The 19,570-nt window shown below is 52.0% G+C and overlaps 2 protein-coding genes across 51 annotated transcripts in view; both read left to right on the top strand.

Annotated features, from left to right (window-relative positions):
• Positions 1–19,570, top strand: part of LOC102159510 (polyprenol dehydrogenase) — a 335,615-nt gene that overhangs the window by 52,670 nt on the left and 263,375 nt on the right. For 45 of the 50 annotated variants that reach the window (XR_014836156.1, XR_014836166.1, XR_014836179.1 and 42 more), the window contains one exon: positions 3,702–3,770. The exons of the other annotated variants lie outside the window; for them this stretch is intronic. Coding sequence is in view for 3 of the 45 variants with exons in the window: in XM_085009046.1 (XP_084865172.1) it covers positions 3,702–3,770 (69 nt within the window). In the remaining 42 variants the exon portion in view is untranslated. The remainder of the gene's footprint in view (positions 1–3,701; positions 3,771–19,570) is intronic. 50 annotated transcript variants of the gene reach the window in all.
• On the top strand, positions 12,483–14,492 carry LOC146394330 (uncharacterized). The gene is made up of 2 exons (XM_085009052.1): positions 12,483–14,184; positions 14,368–14,492. The coding sequence occupies exon 1, from the start codon at positions 13,215–13,217 to the stop codon at positions 14,010–14,012; it is 798 nt and encodes a 265-aa protein (XP_084865178.1). The 5' UTR covers positions 12,483–13,214; the 3' UTR covers positions 14,013–14,184; positions 14,368–14,492.

Here is a 19,570-nt window from a genome sequence, read left to right as displayed (position 1 = left end):
TGCCTCAGGATGAACACTGAGCTGCCCGTCGGGGCCGCTGCCAGCCGTGCCCAGTTTGTCCTGCGTCCCCCACCTCAGCCCCAACCCCACCGGCCTCCTCTGGCCACTTGCATCTGTTTTAGGAACATGGGGTTTCTTTCTTACTTCATCTGAGCTTCTGGGGTGCCAGCCCTTGATGCCAGGATGTTCAAATGCCAGAGGGCAGCCTGGCCGCGCATGGCAGTTTAACGTTGAAAAGTTTTACCTACAGGTGTTCCCCCTGTGGGTCATGTGTTTAAGAACCTGACGCAGTGTCTGTGAGGATGCCGCTGCCTCCCTGACCTCGCTCAGTGGGTTAAGGATCCGGCATTGCCATGCGATGTGGTGTAGATTGCAGATGTCGCTCGGATTCCGCGTTGCTGTGGCTGTGGTGTAGACCTGCAGCTACAGCTCTGATTCGACCTTGAGCCTGGGAACGTCCATGGGCCACCGGTGCGGCCCTAAAAAGAAAGACATTGCGTACACGAGCTCCTACGGGTTTGTGGCCCCGCGCACGTGTGCACAGTGTTGTGGCCTTTGATCCCCAGAGCGAATGGATGGACGGAAGCCGTGCCTTTCTCGCCACCCTGCCCCGTGCAGGTGAGAGGGGCCGTCCAAGCCGGCGCCTGATGACAGCATCGTGTTTCTGTCCTTAAGGAGCCGCAGTCTCCGAGGCAGTGACACGGCTGTATTCCTTTCTATGTCCCGCCTCGGGAGGGCCTGGGCCGATTTATTTTCTGTGTTTCCGGCTGGAGCCCAAGGCGTGGCCGGGTCACCCCCCCCATCACCGCTTCTGCTGTCTGTTTATTTTGAACGCGCAGCTGAAACACTGTTTTTTGTTTTTTTTTTGTTTTTTTTGTTTTTTTTTGGCAAGGGCATGGCTCACGTCCACGACACTGCATGTAACACAGACTAAAAGGGTCAGGAGAGCCCTGGTCAGCATGCAAGTGAGGCCTCCGTAAGCAGCACATGCAGGAATGCCGGGGCGGCTCCGGAGTCTGCTTGCAAGGAGACCTCACTCGAGAAGGTTTGATCCCAGACAGCAGGCGTCTTGCCGGGACAGCCCGGATCTGCCTCTCCCAGGGCCCTCTGCGGGTGGCCTCATGTCACCTGTGGGTCCCTGGGGCATCAACGCGTCACACCCACACCTGTGTGCCCTGGTGACAGCTCCCATCTCCCTCTGTGTGAGCTCTCCTGTGACCCACGCCGCAGCGTTTCAGGGGTGGCTGACGCTGCTCCAGGCTAAGGTCTTTTTTTTTTTTTTTCCTTTTTTCTTTTTTGTTTCTCTCTTTGAGGTCCGCATCTGCAGCATATGGAAGCCACGGCCACAGCAACGCCAGATCTGAGGCGCGTCTGTGACCTACACCACAGCTCACGGCAACAGCAGATCCTTAACCCACTGAGCGAGGCCAGGGATCGAACCCATATCCTTATGGTGGTTTTTTTTTTTTTTAGGCTGGGTTCTTAATGAGAGATCCTGCCTGGGCAGCAGGGTCTCCTCGGCTGCTCCCTGCCCAGGCAGCAGCTCCCCTAGGCACACCTTACAATGAGGGCTGTTGGCTGGGAGACGTTTGGAAAAAGAGCATCCCCGCCTTCCAAGCTCCAGCCTCATGATCAGCACAGCATCACCTACTCAGACAGGAAAGAAACCACATTCACTGTATTTCACCCCAGATTTCCTCCTCGTTATTTTCACCGTACACCCTCCCCAAGCACAAAACACCCGTCTCCATCCTTCTCAGCAAACATTCCCAGAATCAGACTTGCTGATTTGACCAGACCCCAGGTGCTGGATGAGAAACCTCGTGCTCACGGTGGAAACACCCCATGATCACCTTACAGCCGGAGCCACCGGGGAGCGGAGGGGTCACTGGGACCAGACGTCTCTGAGGAAGTTCTGTGTCCAGCCTGACATTTCTGCTGACATTTCCCTGCTCACACTTTTCTTGGTATCCTTGTGGCCTTGGAATCGTGGAAAAGTAAAGTGACAGGGCTTCCCTTGGTGGCTTAGCGGGTTAAGAAGCTGACATAGTGTCCTTGAGGATGTGGGTTCGATCCCTGGCCTCGATCCGCGGGTTAAGGATCTGGCGTTGCCATGAGCTGTGCTGTAGGTCCCAGATGTGGCTTGGACTCTGCATTGCTGTGGCTGTGGTGTAGATCAGCAGCTGCAGCTCCGATTTGACCCCTAGCCCGGGAACTTCCATATGCTGCAGGTGCAGCTGTAAAAAGAAAAAAAGAAAGAGGGGGGGAAAAGGGAAAGTAAATGGTATTATTTTGTTCTTTTTTATGGCTGAGTAGTATTCCATTGTGTATATACACCACATCTTCCTCATTGAATCATCTGTTGATGGACATTTGGGTTGTTTCTATGTCTCGGCTACTGGGAATAGAGCTGCAATGAACATGCGGGTGCATGTGTCTCTTTTAAGGAAAGTTTTGTCTGGATACATACCCAAGAGTGGGGTGGCTGGGTCATATGGTAGTTCTATGTATGGTTTTCTAAGGCACCTACATACTGTTCTCCATAGTGGTGTACCAGCTTCCATTCCCACCAAGAGTGCAGGAGGGGTCCCTTTTCTCCACACCCCCTCCAGCACTTGTTCTTTGTGGACTTATGAAGGGTTCTTTGTGGACTTATGAAGGATGGCCATTCTGACTGGTGTGAGGTGGCATCTCATGATTTGCATGTGTCTAATAATCAGTGATGGTGAGCATTTTTTTAATGCCATTGGCAGCAACATGGATGGAACTAGAGACTCTCATCCTGAGTGAAGCAAGTCAGAAAGAGAAAGACAAATACTGTACGATGTCAGTTATATCTAGAATCTAATACACGGCACAAAGGAACCTTTCCTGAGAAAAGAAAATCATGGACTTGGAGAACAGACTTGTGGCTGCCGAGGGGGAGGGTGTGGGATGGACGAGAATCTGGGGTTCATAGATGCAGACGATTGCCTTTGGGATGGATTGGCAATGAGATCCTGCTGTGTAGCCCTGGGAACTCTGTCTACTCACTTGGGATGGAGTCTGATCATGGGAGGAAAGAGAATGTACACATGTACGTGTGGCTGGGTCACCACGCTGCACAGTAGAAAAAAAAAATAATATATTGAGGAAATTAAAAAAGAAAAACCAGGAAAGTAAAAGGACAGAAAGAGACTCAGACTCTGCGTGGAAAATGGAACTTCTGGTTCCCAAAGAGGGAATATTGGGGGGGCGGGGATACACGGGGAGGTTGGGGATCAGCATATGGGCTCTTCTGGGTAAAAAGTGAGGCGTCATAAGGGCCTGCCGTGCATCACCGGGAACCCCCTCGATGTCCTGCAATAAACGGTCTATACGGGGAAAGAATTGGAAAAGGAATGGTTGCGTGTGTATGTGCATCACTGCCTTGCGGTGCTCCTGAGACCCACACATAACTTTGGTACCTCACCTCTGCTCCAGTCAACCTAAAGAAAGGGAAAGTGTCCCAGCGTCGCATTTTTGGGGCCCTTCCAGGCCAACGAAAGTGCGTCTTCGGTGGATACGTTGAATGTGCCCCGGTTGCTCTGATGGCCAAGTTCAAGGCCAGAACGCAGGGAGACAGTAACGCATCTTAGGACCCCGCTCGGTGTCTCCAGAAAACATTGTTTCCCGTGGGGTTGCTTCCTCCCCCTGAATTGTATCTTTTCTCCTCCTTGTAGCTGGAAACAATGACAGCAAAGCCCGGGAAGCGGTGAGGAAGATCCGAGAGGAGACCCTGAATGACAAAGGTACTGCCCTGAGCCTGAGACCCATGGCTCGTCCGCCTGGTCTGAGCCCGTGTTCCCAGCGGGGCTGGGGACCCCGCCGTGGGCTCAGGGACATGGAAGGCGGAGGCAGCGCTGGGTGGAGCTGTCTCTCCTTCTTGGGGCTTTTCTTTGGGCGGTTCTGGTCTTCTCTCCCTGGAGCGCGGGAGAGGGCAGCAAGCATGCCACTCTCGTGACAGTGCTGGAAGGCGTTCCTTGTGACGCCGGGACCCGAGTTCATGCCTCCTGAATCTCCAGGGTCCTTTGAGGTCCATCCTGACTCAGGAACCGTGGAAGTGGTACCTGCCGGCAGGTGCATGTACGGCTGGTGGCTTTTGCAAGGGAAGGTACACCCCGCGGGGCTGTGTGGGGTCCCAGGGCGTTGAGTAGTGCCTGGTCATGCGTTCCCGGTGCCCCCGTACCTGTTCAAGCCCCTGAGAGCACGCACAGCCCTGACATCTTCCTCCATCCCAGTCCCTCGGGCGCTTTCGGGGCCCCAGCCGGGTGCCTTATTTATCAAAGGAGATGCCACGTCGATGTCTCCACCAGTGGAGCCAGGAGTGTGTTTTTGCCGTAACCTAGAAACAGGGGATCCCGTCTCATGGCTGGTGGCGATTCCTGAGGGACAGGTGGAAACTGCGGATGGACGGCTCAGCCCCGGGAGCGTCCCAAAGCTTTGGAGCTTTGCCAGAGGCTGGGGAGGGTCCCCGATGGCTCCAGGGCCCTCGTGGCGGGATCTCCCTCCTCTTGCAGCACCAGGCAGCTCTGGCAGACGGGAGGCGTTCCCTGGAGGCGTTTTCTTCTCTGTCTCACCTGCTCTGGGGCAGAAAGGATCCATTGTTGTGACGGCCCATCATGAACCGCCTCCTCGTCCCCATCATGAACCGCCTCCTCCTCCCCAGTTCGCAGTGGGTTCTGGGTACCTCTCTCTCCAACTGATTTCCACCCAGTGTGTGTTTCCCACCTCTGCACCTTCAGTAGCGCCCTCGGCGGTGGCGGGGTGAGGTTGTGTCTTCGATGCTGCCTCCTTTTCCCTGCAAGATATGGTCGGGGAGGGAAGCCCAGAGGCGCTGAGCGCAGGTCGCCAAACGGCTCTCCAGGAATCCGGCACCGGTCACACGTGGACCCCTGTCCTTGTCCCTGCTTGTGTGTTTCCACGCCGAGCTGTTCACCTGGGTGATGGTTCAGCCACTGGGGGAGGCCGTGTGGCCTGAACAGACTGGCAAGGATTCCCCTGCGACGGGGGACACAGGTGGCTCGCCGCCCTCCGTCTTGGGGCTCCAGGTAGGGGCAGCTCTCCGCCTGGGTGACGGGGCCGCCGTGCCTGCGTGTCCTGAGCTGCCCTCCTTACCTGAAGTCACATCCCAGGATGGCGCGGGTTGCAGCTCAGAGGCGATTCAGCCCTTTTTGTTTTTCAGCCTCACGTTGGCCTCGGTGCTCAGCCCCAGGCCTGCCAAGAAGCCCAGGCGTGCATGGGGCTTTCAGGGATGCTCCTTCCTGGATCATTTGCCTAATCTCCGTCCCAGGCGTGGGCCTGTGCCCGTCGCACACCTGCCTGGACTCATCCTTGGAATCTTGCTGTTTCAAGTACTTGATTTTTTTTTTTTTTAATTTTGCTGGTGTAGAGTTGATTTACAGGGTTGTATGAGTTTCGGGTATAGAGCAAAGTCCATCCGCCATACATCCGCGTATATCCGTATCTCTGTTCTCTTTGCCCGTAGAGGTTATTACAGAACCTTGAGTGGAGTTCCCCATGTTCCGCAGGCGGCCCTTGTTACTTGTGGCGTGTGTGTGTGTTAATCCCAGCCTCTCAACTTAGCCCTCTCCTCTGTGGCTTCCCCTTTGGTAACCATACGTTTTGTTGCAAAATCTGTGAGTTTATCTGTTTTGTCAGTGCGCTCTTTCCAATCATTTTTAAATGAGATTCCACCTAAAGTAATATCCTATTGTATTTGTTTTTCTCTTTCTGACTGACTTAGTAGGAGAATCTCCAGGTCCATCCAGGTTGCTGCAAATGGCATGATTGCACTCTTTTTCATGGCTGCGTAGTATTCCACTGTCTGTGTGCATCACATCTTCATTCGTTATCCATTTCTCTGTCGATGGACATTTAGGTTATTTCCAGGTCTTGGCTATTGTGAATCGTGCTGCTGTGAACGTAGGGGTGCAGGTGTCTTTTCAAATTATGGGTTTTTCCGGATAGATGCCCAGGCGTGGAATGGCTGGGTCACACAGGACTTCTGCTTTTAGTTTTTTAAGGAATGTCTTTACTGTTCTCCAGTACTGTATCTGGTACCTAATTGATGGTGCCTTTTCATGCCCCTACGTTGGCGCCGTCGTGAGGGGTCCGTGCGACAGCCCAGCACGGCAGGCGTTTCCTAAAGATGCCGCCTTCGCGCGGGCTTCCCATCATGGGTTTTCCAGGAGGGGCTTTCACGGGAAGCTCTCCCTGTAGAAGAACCCTTCCTGTTTGGGGCCAGTTCTGTGGCTCATCCACTTGGCAAATCAAACATGAGACGATATCCAGATTCCTCTGGGGAAACAAGTCCCAAAAAGCCCTATCACATGGGACCCGGTCTTTTTCTGTCTCCAGGGCTGGGTCGAGGACTGACCGGTTGGTATTTGACTCACCTGGCAGGTAGGGCCAACCTGTTTGTCTCTATTTTTATTATTATTATTATTTTAAAAAGTGGCTACACTTTACTTTTTAGTGCAGTTTTACGTTGACGGACAACTGAGGACAGCGTGCAGGGGCTGTCCGTGCACCTGCACCTGGTATTTGCCAGTTAGCACCGTCTCGCAGGTGCCCGCCACGTCTGTTCGAACCGATGAACCCATCCGCGCACGGAATTAAGGACGATGCAGAGTTTCCATTAGGATTCACGCTTGGCGTCATACCTGCTGTGGGTTTAGACCAGGGCGTAATGACCTGTATCCATCAGGAGACTGTCCTACAGTTATTTCTTCGGCCCTAAACCCCCCTGTGCTCTGCTTATTCCTCCGTCACCCCTCCCCCTCCCAACCCCCTGGCCACCTCGGATGCGTTTCCTGTCTCTACTGTTGTGCCTTTTCCAGAACATCCTAGCGCTGGAATCCTTCCATCTTTTCAGCCGGGCTTCTTTCACGACATCACAGGCATTAAGGTCCCTCCCTGCCCCCTGCCCTGTCTTTCCATGATGCGAGAGGCCATTTCTTTTTAGTTCGGAACACATATTTTTATGTTGGACAAAATTCCCGCTCTAATGGAAATTTATTTTATTATTTCATATATGTATATTGTCTTTGGAGTGCTGCACCTGTGACATAGCACCTGCAGTACACGGAAGTTCCCAGCCACAGCAATGCAGGATCCCTGCCGCATCTGCAACCTACACCGCAGCTCACAGCAACGCCGCATCCTTCACCCGCTGCGCGAGGCCAGGGATCGCACCCACATCCTCATGGAGACTAGTCAGGTTCTTAACCCGCTGAGCCACAATGGTGTACAGAGCTCGGTGGTAGGTGGGGGGTTCGTGTGATTAAGCGCCCCGAGTTGCAGGGCACAGCGAGTGTAGTTTCTGCAAACTCCAGCCGTGAGGCTACCCCCAAAGGAGGGGCCAGGTAGTGGGAGGACGTTGGCGGAGGGAGGTCCGGGTGGACTGCCAGCGTCTTGGCGACTCCCTGCCTGGTTGGAGGGCAGACCGCTGAGACAGCGGAAGCCCCTCTGAGCCTGTGTTCCACCTGGATGCTCATTCTGCTCTCTGACAGTGTCCCTTCTCTCTAATCATCTGTAGGGGACCCTGCAAGGCTGTCCCATGCCCTGGCCAGCCGGAGCACCCGGGACTGGGCTTCAGAAGTGCCGGGGGCAGCCGATGGCTGGTGTCCTGTCAGCAGTTGTGCAGATCTGGCTCTTGGGACTCCTTCTCTTCCCACGGCTGTGAGGATGTGGCTTGTTTTACAACCTGATTCCCCAGGAGTGTGTGGTCACAGCGACTCGCGCGGTTGACCGGATGAGAAAGGATAGGCTGGTTCGAGGACACCAAAGATGGCCACGTCCTGGCCGCTCCCTGGGACCCTCTGTTGGTGACACGGTGCTCGGCCAGCAGGCGGGGGGTCCTCCTGGGACCCGCCTCGGCCCTGAAGAGACACTGAGCACAGCCCTGCCCGATGCGGGAAAGTGTGTCCACAGCTGGCGTCCAGCTGCGCGTCACGCCCGCTTCCCTGGTCTCTCCAGCCTCTGCTCTGTGGGGACTGAGCATCAGGAGCGGTGGCTGGGGGGAAACGGGGGGCTGTGAGCTCTGCTTCTCACCTTCCGGAGCCCCAGGTGCCTTTAGACGGGACACGGCCGGGGAGCTGCCCGTGGGCGCTTGTTCCATGTGTATGTTTTGGCCAACGTTGGGGTCACGGCCGCCCCGTGGGGAGAACGGGGTTCCGCCTGACCTGCCCCCCCCACCCCCACTGGGCACAGGAGGGAGGGGCCGCTAGGACGAGGCTGCCACCTGCTCGGGTTGCCCTGAGCCCTGGACCGTGACCCTGGCCTCGTTTCCTACAACTAGAGATTCAAAAGCATTATTACCCATTTCCCAGGGGATGCGGTGGTGGGGTCTTGGGTGTGTGGGGATGGGGGCATTTGAGCAGATTTGGAGAGTTATGGAGTGTTCTGGGTTGGCTGAGGGTCCCTCACATGAGCAGTGGTGTAAGTCGCAGACACTGCTCGGATTCTGTGTTGCTGTTGCTGCGGTCTCACCTGCAGCAAAAAGACAAAAAAAAAAAAAAAAAAAAAAGAAGAAGAAGAAGAAAAGAAAGAATAATCACCCACCAAACAATCACTCCTCTTTCATCCCACAAAAAAATCAGCAACAAATCGGCAGGCAGGCCCGGACACAAGAGAAAGGGAATAGCAGCCAGTAAACGGATGATGACATTTGAGCAAAAAGGGATTTATCCTTGGCTGGGCAAGCGACGCCATCTGATGCCACATTACAAAAGGACGGATGTCCCCTCCCGAAATAGAACGTGCCCAAAAGGATGCCAGTAGAATTGGAGACTAGACACAGGTCAGCGACAGGTTTCGGGAACGAAAGTGACAGCTCTCCACTGAAAGGCTGCTGCCTGTAGCGAGCTTCCTAAATGTGCTTCCCAAACATCCCAGGCTCATTCAGACCCTGAGTCCCCACCCAGCTTGCCACCTGTTTTTGCAAATAAAGTTTTATTGAAACAGAGCCCCACCCATTCGTTCATGTACCTTCCGTGGCTGTGGTCACCTGAGGTCACCAGAGGGAAGAATTGGAACAGACGCTCCATGGCCCGCAAAGCGGGAAATATTTACTCCCTGGCGCTTTGGGCAGAACGTTTGCCAGGCCTCCCTCTGTGCCATTCCAAAGGACCACGGCCACCGAGCTGACTTTCCTTTGTTTCTTTCCGGGGCTGCGCCTGCAGCACATGGAGGTTCCCAGGCTAGGGGTCGAATCAGAGCTGCAGCTGCCGGTCTACACCACAGCCACCGCAACACCAGATCCGAGCCATGTCTACAACTTGCACCGCAGCTCATGGCAACCCCAGATCCTTAACCTGCTCAGTGAGGCCAGGGACTCCCCAAGCTTACTTTGTCCGTGAATGACCTTCTTCTTCCCAAAGGCACACCTTCCAAAGGAATGTTACAGACCAACCTGCTAACGGGGACGCTTATCGTCTCGCTTAACCGGAGCTACTGAATAGACGTCCTGGTTAAAAAATACCACCCCCACCCCCTGACACGGTTACATTTTCACTTAAAAAAACCCAAAAAAACAAAACCCATTTCTCTAGTTTCCATGGTGGCTCAGCAATGACAACCCAAGTAGGATCCATGAGGATGCAGGTTAGATCCCTGTCCTTGCTCTGTGGGTTAGGGATCCGGCATTGCCGTGAGCTGTGGTGTAGGTCACAGACGTGGCTCGGATCCGGCATTGCTGTGGCTGTGGCGTAGGGTGGCAGCTGCAGCTCCAATTTGACCCCTCGCCTGGGAACCTCCATATGCTGCAGGTGTGCCCCTAAAAAGACAAAAATAAGTAAATAAATAAATAAACTAATAAATTAATAAAATCACATTTGTCTCAGAAGATAATAGTAAACCGTTTGGGGCCATTCCCTATCCATTGATTAATACACTTCTAAAGACATTATTTTTGTAGCAGCTGCTGAAAAGCAGGGGTGTGCATTGCATGGATAGCAGGTGAGTTTCCAGTCCTGAGCCTGGTTGATTGGTTCTGCCTGGTCCCCAGAGATGGGATGGATCCCGCAGCAAGGGAGACTGTGATTGATTGGTGATGTCTGCCTTGGTCCAGGGCAAGCGACGGTGGTGCATAGGCTACATTCTTGACCTCCTGCCTCTCTCACAGCTGCAGCAAACCATCCATCTTTGAAAGCAGTGGCCGCGGCCACCTGCCAGCACCATGGGGACGTTCCCAAACCTTAGTCCCGGCTGGCCCTGAGTGGCCGCTTGGCAGCTCATTTATTTCCTTTTGTCTTTCCACTGTTTGTGTATGAAAACGTTGAAATATATAGCAAAGTTAAAAGAATTTTACAGTGACCACCCCTATGTCCGCGAGTAAGAGTCGCCCATTAATATTTCATCCTTCTCCATTGGTTAGAAATGTATTCATTTATTAGCGCTCCCACTGTGCCACAGCAGGATTGGCAGTGCCTTGGGAGCCCCGTGACATGGGTTCGATCCCCGGCCCGGCACAGTGGGTTAAGAATCTGGCATTGCCGCAGCTGTGGCTTAGTTTGAAGCTGTGGCGCGAATCTTGTACCTGCGCTGGGAGCTCCGTATGCCTTGGGGGGGCTAAAAAAATCTATTCATTTATTTATCCCTTTATCCATCTGCTGAGCCATCATTTTGGCACCTTTCAAAGCAAATTCAAGACAATGGTAACTTCCCATTACCTAGTTCAGCCTGCATATCCTTGACTAGGATTCCATCTATTTTTTATGATTCTTGTCTTTCTGAGTAACGTTTAAAGACAATAAAACACCAAACATTCAGTTTACGGTCACTGAATTTTGACCGAAGCATGGACCAGTGTAATCCAAACCATCCCCTCAACACACATGCTCCCTCCTGGTCTGTCTACACTCCAGATATCCTCATTATTCAGGGTTTTTTTTTTACACAATGCATTACGTTGCTCCAGTCTCTGATCCCGTATCGGTGCAATAACACAATATGTACTGGCTTGTGTCAAGCTGCTTTTGTCACTTTTAAGATTCATCCATATTGATATATGCATCAGTAATCCATTTTTGACACATTAAAGTCATCCATTAAAAAAAATCCGTCTAAAAATGGATTTATTTCTCCTTTTTAAATTAAAATTTTATTATAGTTGATCCATAGCATTGTGCCAGTTTTTATATATATCCATTCCCTTTCTCATATTCTCTTCCATCCTGGTCCATCCCAGGAGCCTGGATAGAGGTCCCTGTGCTGCACAGCAGGACCTTGTGGCTCATCCATTCTCAAGGTCCTAGTTTGCATCTACGAACCCCAACCTCCTCGTCCAGCCCCCTCTCTCCCCTTCCCCCTTGGCGACCCCAAGGCTGTTCTCAGCGTCTGTGAATCTGTCTCTGTTCTGCAGAGAAGCTCGTTTGTGCCCTGTTTTAGATTCCATGTAGAAGTGATCTCATATGGTATTTGTCCTCTCGTGATTTTTTTTAAAAAGGCAGCTAAGTTTGGTTCTTGCCCGTGTGGCATTTACGCTGTAGCTGGAGACGAAAATTTGTTAAGGAACAGTGTGCACTCCCGAGTTGGCAGAGTGACGATGGAGCCTGTAAGGCAGAGTCCTTGGAGCTGCCGTCGTCAAATCCTTTTTGTCACCTCCCACGATGCTCGGTTCCCTGCCTTCCCGTCCTCCCGTCCTCCCGTGAAGTTTCCTCTTCTTCCCTGCCCGCTTCACGCCCCTCCCTGTGGGTGTCGTCCTGGCATCGCACAGGGCACACCTACCCCTGGACATGGCATCCACCTCCTTGGTGCGGGCTCTCCCCGCCATGGGGTCTGCCAGAACTCCTGCCAGCTAGACCTCTCTGCCTGCCCAGCACGGTCAGGGCTGGACATGGCATCTTTTTCTCCTCATTCCATCAGAGGCTTGATTCCCTCCCAGCGGTAGGCTAGACGCTGCGGTTTCCCTGATGGGTTTCTCTACCTCATCAATCCTCTTTCCGTCTCCAGCCAGTAACTGAGCACCGCGTCTACCTCCTAAACATTGCTCTAAGATGCTCATTCCTTCTTCTGAGTTGCTGTTACCCTTCCACCTGTTTGCTCCCTGGTTTCTAACGCATCCTTCCGGCTGCCTCCCCTTTCTGGACCACGCACACTATTGCGTCCCCTGCGGACACCCCTGTGGGTGGAGTCCCCTTCGTACCTCCCCCCACTAGGTCTAGACGTGTATGGCGGTCATGTCTCCTCCTCTGGAGCCCCTCACCCCAGGCATTTTAGCATCTACAGCCGATCCCGAGGAAGCCGTCTTGAGGTCGCGCCTCCTGCTTCCTGCCTTCCCCTGCTCTCCTTCATTGGCCCTACCTGTTGTGCTGTGTTTAACCCTGTCACCAATGTCCTGGTCCTCTGCAGGGTCCCTGGCACATTGCGGGTGCCTTAAAAAGTGCCAGCTAGAGGAACACAGTGTTGGCCAATGTCGTGTAGCTTGTGGCATCTCAGTGAATGGCAGCTGTTATGGAAACGGGGGTGACAGTGATGGTGGTGCTACTGATGGTGGTGTAGATGGTGACGGTGGTGGTAATGACCACGGCGGTGGCGGTGACGGTGATAACGGAGGTGAGGCTGGCGGGAGTGATGGTGATGGTGGTGACGGCAGTGACGATGGAGACGATGCTGGCACCAGTGGTGACGGTGAGAACGTTGACACTGCTGCTGCTGCTGCTGCTGCTGACGATGGTGATGACCCTGGTGATGGTGGTGACAATAGAATGATGGTGGAGACGATGGTGCTGGTGGTGACGGTGATGCTGCTGCAGCTGCTGATGCTCCTGTTGAGGTGATGGCGCGGATACTGGTGATGATGATGGTGGTGCTGACGCCGATGGTGGCGATGCTGCTGCTGCTGACGGTGGTGCTGATGCCGGTGGGGATGCTGCTGATGCTGATGATGCTGATGGTGGTGCTCAGGTGATGCTGCTGCTGCTGCTGCTGCTCCTGCTGCTTCTGCTGATAGTGATGCTGATGCTGATGGTGATGCTGATGGTGATGCTGATGCTGATGGTGATGCTGATGGTGATGCTGATGATGCTGATGATGCTGATAGTGATGGTGGTGCTCAGGCAGATAGTGATGCTGCTGCTCCTGCTGCTTCTGCTGACAGTGATGCTGATGGTGGTGCTGATGCTGATGATGCTGATGATGCTGATGGTGGTGCTCAGGTGATACTGCTGCTGCTGCTCCTGCTGCTTCTGCTGATGGTGGTGCTGATGCTGATGGGGATGGTGCTGATGCTGATGATGCTGATGGTGGTGCTCAGGCGGATGGTGATGATGCTGCTGCTGATGGTGCTGCTGCTGATAGTGATGCTGATGGTGGTGCTGCTGATGCTGCTGATGGTGATGCTGATGCTGCTGCTGCTGATGGTGATGCTGATGCTGATGGTGATGGTGGTGGTGCTCAGGCGGATGGTGATGCTGCTGATGGTGATGGTGCTGCTGCTGATGACGCTGATGATGCTGATAGTAATGGTGATGATGGTGCTGATGGTGATGGTACAGATGCTGCTGCTGCTGCTGCTGATAGTGATGGAGATGGTGGTACAGATGCTGATGATGGTGATGCTGCTGCTGCTGCTGCTGCTGCTGCTGCTGATGGTGATGAAGATGATGGTGCTGATGCTGATGATGGGGATGCTGCTGATGGTGATGATGCAGATGGTGATGATGCTGATGCTAATGGTGCTGATAGTAATGGTGATGATGGTGCTGATGCTGATGATGGTGCTGCTGCTGCTGCTGCTGATAGTGATGAAGATGGTGGTGCTGATGCTGATGATGGGGATGCTGCTGATGATGGGGATGCTGCTGATGGTGGTGATGCTGATGGTGCTGATGCTGATGCTGATGATGCTGATAGTGATGAAGATGGTGGTGCTGATGCTGATGATGGTGCTGCTGCTGCTGCTGCTGATAGTGATGAAGATGGTGGTGCTGATGCTGATGATGGGGATGCTGCTGATGGTGGTGATGCTGATGGTGCTGATGCTGACATGATGATGGTGTTGCTGATAGAAATGGTGGTGATTCCCGCTCTCTTGTCCGCTCTGGTTATTATAACACCAAATCACAGAATTTTGGAGGCGATGCTCAGAGACGTTAATGGGCTCCCCAGGGATGCCCAGGGGGCTGCTGGTACAGTCGATCTCATTTGCGTCTGTCCTTCACAGTATCCTTTTCCGCTGTGGTCCAGGAAAGACTCATTAGTTCCAGGGCTTCACTGGGTCCTGTGACGGTGATCATATTTAATTTAAGATAATTGTCAGAAGGAACATCAGGAGAAACTAATTTGGACTGTCTGTTTCACCTTGGACACGGTATTTTTCTTAATCGTTGCGTCTTCTCTCCTGAGCTGAAATTTTGCAGCTTTGACGCAGGTGAAAGAACAGCCTTCTGCTTTGATACCACCAGGAACGAATGAATTCATTTTGGTCTTCGTTCCATTTATACCGTTGTCCCTCAATAAGGAGGTTGCTGGTAAGAAATTTTATCTCCTATCCCCTCTGTCGCTTTGCAGCCTTGCTTTTGCACAGAGCGTTGATCAGACGTATTCCTGGTCACCATGGTAGCTGGATATGTTTTGTGTGGGTTAATATACAATCTTTCAGGACAGCATAAAAGAAGAAACTGCTCTGCTACTTCTCAATTTTCTTTCTTTTTAAATTATGAAAGTATAGTTGATTTTTACAATGTTGTGTCAATTTCTGCTGTACAGCATAGTTACCCACGCACACATATATATATATATTTTTTTTTTTTCCTTTTTCTTATATTATCTTTCATCATGTTCTGTCATAAGAGAGACTGGATAGAGTTCCCTGTGCTGGACAGCAGGACCTCATGGCTCATCCATTCTCAATGTCATAGTTTGCATCTACCAACCCCAAACTCCCCGTCCATCCCACTCCCGCCCCCTCCCCCTTGGCAACCCCACGTCTGTTCTCTGTGTTTGTGACTGTTTGTGTTTCATAAATAAGTTCATTTGTGACATATTTTATTTGTTTATGTTGTTTTATTTTATTTTGTCTTTTTAGGGCCGCACCTGCAGCATACGGAGTTTCCCAGGCTAGGGGTTACATCAGAGCTGTAGCCTCTGGCCTACGCCCCAGCCAAAGCCACACCAGATCTGAGCTGCATCTGTGACCTACACCACAGCTCATGGTAACACTGGATCCTTAACCCAACTGAGCGAGGTTGGGGATCGAACCTGTGTCCTCATGGATGCTAGTCAGATTTGTTTCTGCTGAGCCACGACGGGAGCTCCATTTGTGCCATGTTTTAGATTCCCCGTATAAGTGACAAAATACGGTATTTGTCTTTCTCTGACGTATTTCACTTAGTATGAGAATCTCTAGTTGCATCCATGTTGCTCAATTTTCCTATATTAGAACTTTCCATTGTAACCGCATCTCTCCATGCTTCTTATGGCTGGAATTTGCAGCATATGAAATACGTATTTTGAAAGCCCTTTCTCCGTGAAGTCAGTTGCCTCCCTGATAACTTTTGCCTGTGGACACCTGGGCGCAGAGACAGGACACAGCCTCCTGGGAAATGTAAGTCAGAGGAAATCAATTTTCTCTCTGTTCTGTCCAGGAAGCACAATCAGAAGGTTGCAGAGGGATTAAGGACTGGGGTGGGGCGGGATCGCTTTTTTTTTTCTCCCTCTCTTTTTTGAGTCCTATTTTGTCCAAATCTGAATCAATATGAATTCTGGTTATCAAGACCGCCTGTCAGAACTCCCTTCTCACCCACCATGGAAAGTGTGGGATGGGGAAAGAAGCCACATCTCACCGATGCTTTAATGGGGGGGTGGGGTCTGACTTCCGTGAAACCCTGCCAAGGCAGCGGCTGACACGTCCTCGCTTTAATTCCTGAGGTCCGCTGTTCAGGGAGCCAGCCTTGCTCAGCTTACTTATCTCTTGTGTTCCCTTCATCTGAGTCTCTTCCTCTGATGCCACCTCCTCCCTGGAGCCTGGGAAAAGCCGGCCACGTCTGACGCCTCCTCCCCATACACCTTCCCCTGGGGGTCTCACGGGTCCCACCTTTGCTCAGCTGCCTCACTCAGCCACGCAGAGCCTCGGGTGGGCAGAACGCACAGACCACCTCTCCAGGGAGGGGAGGTGGTGTTTCTGAAGACTTTTTTTTTTAATTGTTATTTCCCCAATACAATTTTTTTTTCTGCTGTACAGATGGTGACCCAGTCACTCATACATGTACACATTCTCTTTCCTCACCTGATCACGCTCCATCATAAATACTAGCTATTGGTCCCAGTGCTATACAGCAGGATCGCATTGCTTCTCCATTCCAAAGGCAATCGTTTGCATCCATGAACCCCAGATTCCCAGTCCCTCCCCCTCCTTTCCCCTCCCTCTTGGCAACCTCAAGTCTGTTCTCAAGTCCATGATTTTCTTTTCTGTGGAAAGGTTCCTTTGTGCCGTGTATTAGATTCCAGATCTAAGTGATATCATATGGTATTTGTCTTTCTCTTTCTGACTTACTTCACTCAGGATGAGAGTCTCTGGTTCCATCCATGTTGCTGCAAATGGCATGATTTTCTTCTTTTTATGGCCGAGTAGTATTCCATTGTGTCTCTATACCACATCTTCCTCACCCAATCATCTGTTGATGGACATTTGGGTTGTTTCCATGTCTTGGCTACTGTGAAGAGTGCTGCAGTGAACATGCGGGGGCATGTGTCTTTTTTAAGGAACGTTTTGTCTGGATATATGCCCAAGAGTGGGACTGCTGGGCCATATGGTAGTTCTATGTATAGATTTTTTTTTTTTGCCTTTTCTAGGGCCTCTCCTGTGGCATATGGAGGCTCCCAGGCTAGGGGTCTAATCAGAGCTGTAGCTGCTGGCCTATACCAGAGCCACAGCAATGTGGGATCCGAGCTGCATCTGTGACCAACACCACAGCTCATGTCAATGCCGGATCCTTAACCCACTGAGCAAGGCCAGGGATCGAACCCGCCACCTCATGGTTCCAAGTCAGATTTGTTAACCACTGCACCATGACGGGAACTCCTATGTATAGATTTCTAAGGTACCTCCATACTGTTCTCCATAGTGGTTGTACCAGCTTCCAGTCCCACCAAGAGTGCAGGAGGGTTCCCTTTTCTCCACACCTCCTCCAGCATTTGTAATTTGTGGACTTATGAATGATGGCCATTCTGACTGGTGTGAGGTGGTATCTCATGGTCGTTTTGATGTGCATTTCTCTAATCATCAGGGATGGTGAGCATTTTTTCATGTGCTTGTTGGCCATTCGTATATCGTCTGTGAAGAAATGTCTTTTCAAGTCTTTTGCCCATTTTTCCATTGGGTTGTTGGCTTTTTCGCTGTGGAGTTGTAAAAATTGCTTGTATATTTTAGAGATTAAGCCCTTGTCAGTTTCATCATTTGAAACTATTTTCTCCCATTCTGTAAGTGGTCTTTTTGATTTCTTTTTGATTTCCTTTGCTGTGCAAAAGCTTGTCAGTTTGATGAGGTCCAATGGGTTTATTTTTGCTTTTCTTTCTGTTGCTTTGGGAGACTGACCGGAGAAAACATTTGTAAGGTTGACATTAGAGAATGTTTTGCCTGCGTTCTCTTCCAGGAGTTTGATGGTGTCCTGTCTTATATTTAAGTCTTTCAGCCATTCTGAGTTTATTTTCACGCATGGTGTGAGGGTGTGTTCTAGTTTCATGGATTTGCATGAAGCTGTCCAGGTTTCCCAGAAATATGTGCTGAAAAGACTGTTTCTGAAGATGTTACTTAAGCCCATGGGGTCTGGGAGGGACCGTAGCATCTCTTTACACCTCCTCTGGTCCACGGTCCACCTCGAAGACGACGCTGTTGGCTGTCCCAGAAGCATGATGACACGTCGCCATCAAGCTGACTTGCACAGGTGTGTCAGCCACCTGCCACTACCTCTAAATTCACACGACCAGACTCTTAACCTATTCACACATCTGTAAGGTTGGCACTTTCCAGAACTCCCATCATGCCTGGCGTTTTGCTCGCTTCCCTTTGTGCTTGTCCTGGGTGTAACTTGAGTTGAAAGATGGCACCTCCCACTTCACTGTCACCTGTTCTCTCCTCTGCATCATTCAGACTCATTCTTTGCTACTGTGGTGGCTTTTAGATGCTCTCAGTTGGGTGCCTCCTGATTCTCTTGTTATTGAACCAAACTTGGGTCCCCTTGCCCAGGCACAGCAAAGGCCACCTCCTGACCCTGGGTTGTGGGGAGGGAAAGAGCAGGGTTTCTATGCAGGTGCTGAGCAAGGAGAAAGGGCATTTTGGGCTCAAAAGACCTGAACTCCTTGATGGCTTTCATGGAATTTTTTTTTTTTTTTTGCTTTTTAGGGCAGCACCTTTTTAGGGCAACCTCCTGCAGCATATGGAAGTTCCCAGGCTAGGGGTCGAATTGGAGCTGCCCCTGCCAGCCTGTACCACAGCCACAGCAATGCAGGATCTGAGCCGCACCTGCAACCTACACCACAGCTCATGGCAACGCCAGATGCTTAACCCACAGAGCGAGGCCAGGGATCGAACCTGCATCCTCATGGATGTTCGTTGGGTTCTTAACCCGCTGAGCCACCGTGGGAACTCCCTCAGGCAAGGGTTTTAAAGACAGGGTGAGGGACCGGGGTTTGGGGTACATGATCAGCTCATGGACTTTCTCCTGATTGGTTGGTGGGGACATAATCGGATTAGACTCATCCACCTTCTGGTTTCAGTGTGTCTGGGGTCTCAGGGCAGGTGGGCAGCAAGCAGTTAACTTTTGCCACCTGGTGGGGGCTTCAGTGTCTGCAACACTGCTCCCGGCCTCGGCTGGGCTCTTAAGGTCCCCGAGGTCCTTGACTTTGTCAGATGGACCAATGATTATGACTGCGTCCTGCTGGCTTGTTTTCCTTTCTGCGCTGTCTCGCTCCTCTGTTCTAAAGTTATGCTTTGGAATTTGAGGAGGGCCAGGGAGGCTCAAGATTTTCTACAAACCAGAGGCAGGGGAGGAACTTGGGGAGGGGGGTGTCTGCCCCAGGAGGCCCCATAGCGTCCTGCTTGGTTACAATGTGAGTTTGCGTTTGCATGTTTAAGATGGCCCAGAAGTGAAAGATGAAGCCAGACCAAGCTGCCTCCTGGGAGGACGGTCCGTCCCTGGGTGTGGACCCCCTGTGGAGGTGTCCGTGCTGTGGCCTCGTGGATGCTGCCCTCCCACCAGCTGGCAGCATCTACTGCTCCCTGCTTCCCTTCCATCTGTGGCTTCCTCTGTTTCTTTTTCTAACTCGGGATTCATCCTTCTTGTGCCTCATTCCTCAATGTGGGGAGCTGAGACACGTGGCACATCTGAAACCCAAAGACCTGTGTTTCTAGTGAAGTGAGGTCCTTTTTGTGGAGAGCGGCCGACGTTCTTAGAAGCCCAGGGATGGCCGAGGTGCTCGTGCTTCCCTCCTTGCAGGTGGTATGAGCTCCCAGTGGTGCTGAAAGAAACTACTGCAAACAAGGGGCTTCTAGCCACAGCCCTCCACCCTCCCCCACCCTGGAGACCAGACGTCTGAGATCAAGGGGTCC

The sequence above is a fragment of the Sus scrofa genome, chromosome Y, assembly GCF_054392235.1.
Source record: "Sus scrofa isolate SSC_HxYL_T2T_F1_AM1 chromosome Y, Sscrofa_HxYL_maternal_Yorkshire_Landrace_v2.0, whole genome shotgun sequence".
NCBI classification, from domain to species: Eukaryota; Metazoa; Chordata; class Mammalia; order Artiodactyla; family Suidae; genus Sus; species Sus scrofa.
The sequence above is the reverse complement of the archived record's forward strand: the minus strand, read 5'-3'. Positions and strand labels throughout refer to the sequence as shown.